General features: G+C 32.0%; 1 protein-coding gene across 1 annotated transcript in view; it reads left to right on the forward strand.

Moving 5' to 3' along the window:
* LOC108686484 (elongator complex protein 6-like) overlaps positions 1-2,898 on the forward strand; it is a 16,819-nt gene extending 13,921 nt beyond the window's left edge. The window contains exon 2 of the mRNA XM_018191822.1: positions 2,686-2,898. Within this exon, the coding sequence (XP_018047311.1) occupies position 2,686 (1 nt within the window). The 3' untranslated portion in view covers positions 2,687-2,898. The remainder of the gene's footprint in view (positions 1-2,685) is intronic.
* Positions 2,899-6,141: the final 3,243 nt, after the last annotated feature.

Raw genomic sequence — 6,141 nt, forward strand, 5'->3', positions numbered from 1 at the left:
AGCATTGTCATGCTGCAAAATCACTTTATCGTGTCTCTCGTTGTATTGCGGCCGTTTGTCTTTCAATGCTCGGCTCAAACGCATCAATTGCGTTCGATACCGATCGCCTGTGTGTTGTTTCAATCGGTTTTAACAGTTCATAATACACTACGCCGAGCTGGTCCCACCAAATACAGAGTATGACTTTGGACGTCAAAATCACCGTTCTTGAAGCGTTGAAACCACTCACGACACGTTCTTTCACTAATAGCGGCCTCACCATAAGTATTTGAGAGCATTCGATGAGCCTCAGCCGTGGATTTCTTCATATTGAAGCAAAAAATTAAAACCTCCCGCAAATGACGAGAATTTGGCTTGTAAACTGACATTTTCAATCGAGAATAACTTTATGATGCAGACACAAATCGATTAATGTTTCTATGGGGTTATGTTGATAGATGCCCAAGTTTATTGTATGACGTCTATGATCTATTTATTTCGTCCATCACTTACCGCTAAAGCCATCTAGGAAAACGGCGGAAGCAAAGTTGTACACCTAATATATATATACAGGGTGTCTCTTAAGATGGGTCAGAGCCACATTGGGGACGGAGATCAAAGGGAACAAAAATTCTTATATACTATTTTGAAATAGTCGCTGTAGTTTTCGAATTAGAAAAGGAAAAGTCTAAATCAATATGCGGTTAAGTCGCGTCGCGCGAATTCGTAAGATGGCCGTCACTCGAGCGACGGCAGCAACGGCGCGCAGGGAGAGGGAAGTAGCGCTTCGTTGCTTAGCACAATCTGGCATGGCGATCCTATGTGTTTCGCCGCATCGCGCCTACACTATTCAAAAATATTATTTTAGCTGAAGTTTTTCTTATCATTATAACGTCATGTTATTTAGTACGATTAAATACGTTTTAACACAATTATAGATATGTTAAGCTATGTAATTAATTAGAACATTACGCAAAGTGTATGCTGATCGTCGTGATACCTTTTCGTTTGCTTTATTATACGATGTTTCTATTTAATTATGCTTCGAGACACACTTCGTCGGAGCTATCGCATCGTTTTGTTATATTTAGTCGGAGTTTTATTTTTTGACATGTTAATGCAAGTACATTTGAAATTATAGTATAAGCTCTCATAGATAGCCGCTACATTGTAAATTCAGATGTATTATTTTTCCATGTATGACGCATTTGACTGAGGTTTTTTTCACATGTTTCTTGTCGTTTAATAAGTTTAATTGTACACTTAGAAACGTTCTTAAATTTTATTAATATTCACTGATGAAACATTTAAATTTTCTGTGTTTTCACTGAAAAGATTATTTATGTATACGTTAATGAGATGTTTAAGTTTGTAATAACTGAAAACTTAAATGTATTGAAAAACTAATTGAAAATTGAGTGTTTTAGTTTATTTTTATTAAATTATCCATCAAATTTAATGCTCATGTTCATTACATTAAAAAAATTTGTAACTTACAAGGAAAGGGACTTAACTGCCGCGCGCCAAGCTAACGATGACGGATATTCGGCGTTTTAGAAATAATATCTTGAAAATTGGGAAATGATCAAGAACTCTTCGAAAACTCAGTTTAGTTCGTTCTAAAGCGAGCACATGTACATACAGAAAAATGTTACATAAATATTACTTGTTTCAAGTAAATAATAAGTGTTTTAAAATTATATTATCAAAAAAATATTCTTTGTAAAGATAATTGTTATGCAAACGAAGAAGAATAAAAATTGCGTCCCATCTTAGCACTAAAATGATATTTTTCTGCATGTACACTACGCTTATGAAGTTCGGAAGTTCGGACACCCGCATAAATTTCATTGAATGATCATATAAAAAATTAAGACATTATAAAAGCAATTATTATACCTCGAGAAAAGTTTCTTCGATTTAAAGAAATGTTGTTTTGCTATATATGATTAAAGAAAAAAATTTCTTTGATTTGAATGTTATTTCTTTGATTGAAACATTTTTTGAAATCAAATAAAAAATTATTTGATTTAAGGAAAATATGTTCAGATTAAAGAAATGACGTTCAAATCAAAGAAATTTTTTCTTTAACCATATAGCAAAGAAACATTTCTTTGAACAGAAAAAAATCTTTCTCTGGGTGCGCCGATTATTATTCATGTACGTGCAGAAAAGTATCATTCTAGTGCTAAGAGAGGACGCAATTTTTATTCTTTTTCTTTTGAATAACAATTATCTTTACAAAGAATATTTTCTAATATAATTTTAAAATATCCTTATTATTATATATATTTTAAATAAATTTATTTGAAATGAGACTCTGGTTCCTGTATACTTGACGTGAAAATGCTTGCCACAAAATGTAATGTAACACCGTAGCTAATAAGCAATTGTAGCTTCTAACATGTTCATTAATCTAACCTAATTTTAAATCTAATATACAAAAGTGCTGGACAAAAGTATTAATACAGAGGATGCTACTATAAAATAAAAGTATTTTCAAAGATGTAATTTTTCGAAAATACTATTTCATAGTAGTAATCGTGTATCAATAATTTCGTTCAGCATTTTATTTACACAAGCATGTGCGCAAGGCTGTGTATACATGTATATATGCATGCATATCTAACATACTAGAGACATCACTATGATATACGCAGATACTGTAGAGACGTACTGAAGATGTATTGAAGACACTCATTTCAGAATAACTACGGTATATCACTAGGAGCTCCCTGCGAAAGTCTACGGGATGAGAAACCACGAACATAGTAGATTTTGAAGAAATACTCTGTACATCACAGACTCGAATATCTTGATGACGTATTCAACAAACGTTTGCGTTCTAACGTTATCAGAACGTAGATGCTATCTGGATTGCTTTATGCAATTCCTATAAATGAATAAAAATGCATACAGGATTGAATAGAATTCATTTTAACATTCATGAATCCGTATTTCTAAAAAATCTGAATCCATTTTAATCCATTTCAATCCATTCTCGTTTGCTGGGTAATTGGGTTTGATAGAGAATTAAAGTTGTCCTTATAAAAACTATCTCATTAAGCTGATTTAATGGAGAAAACTGTGTCCTACAAGCGCATGAATAATCAATGAGGCGTATTCAGATTCCCACCTGGGTGTTCTCTGGATGTTATATCATCCTTGTTTAACATTCAGTAAATAACTAAAATGGAGTGATATCTGGGTAACACTCCTTGGGTAGAATCTAAATATAATCCTAATTAATTAAGTCTCCAGATAAATACAAAGGTCAATATGGTCAGAACACAAATGTCGTATAATATACAGAAAAGCGAAAATGCAAATTAAAATTAAAATGAGTACACAAAACACAGTCGACAACTGTCTCTGTATGTATATGTGATTTTCGATCCGCAGGAATTCATTTTCCTATGTCCCATTGAGCGAAACTTGCGGATGCGAAATCAATGCTACTCCGGCAGATCTAAAACAGAGAAATGAAAATTTTACTGCAGTGTTTGCAGTATATGCTTGCATCGCAATATTTCATCGCTATGACCAACTTCTTAACTTGAATACTCATCTTCAATGACTAATGACGGTTCATGAAGCAGAACGGCACATTTTTTGTCAAACTATTACTTATTTTTATGTGAAAACGCATCGATATATTTTCATCACTGTTATTAAATCTGATTAAGGGTACCGTATAAAGATAATTCCTCAATCTCGATATTGTTTGGATAATCTAGGCATTTACAATTATGCGAAAATACATTGACTAAAAGTATTTTTATCAATATTTGAGGTAATCAGGACCCAATATTATATATAATATAGCTTTAGCCACAGTCGTATTTATTCAACTCCTTCGTGATCACGTGATCGTAACAATAACTTCAACTAATAATCTCTGCAGAATGTAAAATGTACAGAACCGCAGCGCTTGCAACGCTCGCTGACGATGGCTGTGATCAAAGTCTCGCTACAAATGCTCTGAAGCATTTGATGGACCAATTAGAAGAAAGACTTTTACAAACTGACTAATTAAAAAACGCTTCAAAGAGTTTGCAGCATCGCCACATTGCAGCATCTAGATATACCAGTTACGACACACCACTTTTTTGATAAGATAAATTCGTCACGCGCATGCGTCAGTTGTACCACAGAGAAGATGGCTGCGTTATAATCTAACCAAACTAGGAACACAAGACTGTGATATCGAAGTATCGAACGAATAATAAAATTTATTCTGGTAATTATTTAGAAGAGGGTCCTCACCTTCGATTTTGATAAAATTTATCTCATTCAACACGTTTTTGAAACGAAAGAATCTGACAGAAAAACGTAGCGATTGGCCTTGTAAATCAAGCTATCAAGCATTAAAATTTGAGACTTTCGAGATTAAGATATTTGTTATTCCGATTTGATACAGCATAATGCTTTAATTATATAAATTCACTGCTTTAAAAAACACAAATTCCATGCTTTAAAAATATAAACTGCTAATGCAGAGAATTTGTATGTTTAAAGCAGTGAATTGTTGTTTTTAAAGGTAATTTGTTTTTAAATAGTACTTAAAGTTACATTTATTTTTCACAATAAAAAGGAAATTTACAATTATACATTAATCGTTTTAATTTTAATCATTGTGTGACTGAATATTTCATTCTATTACAATATTTATTTGATAATTTTTATTATTGTTTACTAATAATCATACTTATTTTTTTTCTATATTTATTTCTCAACATATTTATTTGTTTATTATATATTTTAATGATTACATATATAATATGATCATAATAGTAAAAGTAAAAATATTTGAAAAATAAACGCAGAATGGATATATATGGATTTACGGTATAATAGTTAGTTATAATCCTAATTTGAATTTGCCGGGACATGTAGTTTGTCCGTGCTACTTCACCCTAGCTCAGCGTCCTCAACCGGGATTTAACAGGGATGCATTCCAAAACTTGACTCTGCCAACTCCAAATATTTTTTATCTTTATTCATTCGATTAACAAGGATAAAATGATACTCGAATTGACAGAGTTGAATTTTGGAACGTAACCTAGGAGGATATCTGAAGATAGCTTAATCTAAGGCCGAGTTCTCACCTTGACGAAAAAGCGGAAGCCAATCGGAACTCGCAATAGTAAGTGGTACATTTCGCTTGTCTGCTTCTGTCTTTCCATGAGCTCTGATTGACTTCCACTTTTCTGCTTTCCGTTTTTTCGTTAAGATGTGAACCCGGTCTAGTGCCGAAACATAATAATATCTCAGTTTTTCATTCTGTATGTATTTAACTCTTATTAATAATTTTTATCCTTTTTTTATTTTTATATTTTAAAGAATCGATTCTTATTTGCCTTTTTTATCGTTATATTGTTATTAGAATAATTTTGTTATTATATGTTTTTCAAATTTTAGTAATTTTAGTAATTTAGTAATTTTAGTAATAAGAAAATAATAACATATAAAGTAAATAAACTATAAAAATATATTTAATAAAAATAAAATGTTTGAAACATAACTTTCATATGTATCTAATTTATTTAAAATATAAATATTAACACATTTGTAAAATAATCTGGGTGTAATATAATCATAATCGCAGTGATAATGGAATCGACATCGAATAGAACCATTATTATTTCTGACTGGGATGTTAATACTTTGAAATATTGCGTAAAGCCTAGCAAACAAACACTAAATGAACAGCGAAACTTTGTGTTGTTATTTGTTATATAAAAGTTGCACAAGTTTAATTGCTATGTGCAACGAACACCGAATCTGATCGAATGCTAGTATTCGGTGAATCAAGAAAAAGAATAAACTGCTCACGAACATAATGTCCGAACATTCGCGTTCGGTGTTCGTTCACTAGGTGTATACGCGGCTTAAGATTGCAGAGATGAATATTTCTAATCCACAGTTTGTGTAGCAATTTGTGTGATTATATGAACCAAATCGATTTCTTCTTTCGATCATTTACAGCCTTGAAAAGGACATGTGTATATATCCTCAGAAAAGTGGATCTTACTACATAGTTTACATCCATTTTTTCAGAGGGCAGTAGTGCGCGACAGCATTTTGCTATAGGTAAAAGGCCTTCATGTCCTCTCTCTTTTCTTGTTTCACTCTGCCTGAACACGTGCACGTGTGTTAACG

The sequence above is a fragment of the Atta colombica genome, unplaced genomic scaffold (genome assembly GCF_001594045.1).
Source record: "Atta colombica isolate Treedump-2 unplaced genomic scaffold, Acol1.0 scaffold186, whole genome shotgun sequence".
Lineage (NCBI taxonomy): Eukaryota > Metazoa > Arthropoda > Insecta > Hymenoptera > Formicidae > Atta > Atta colombica.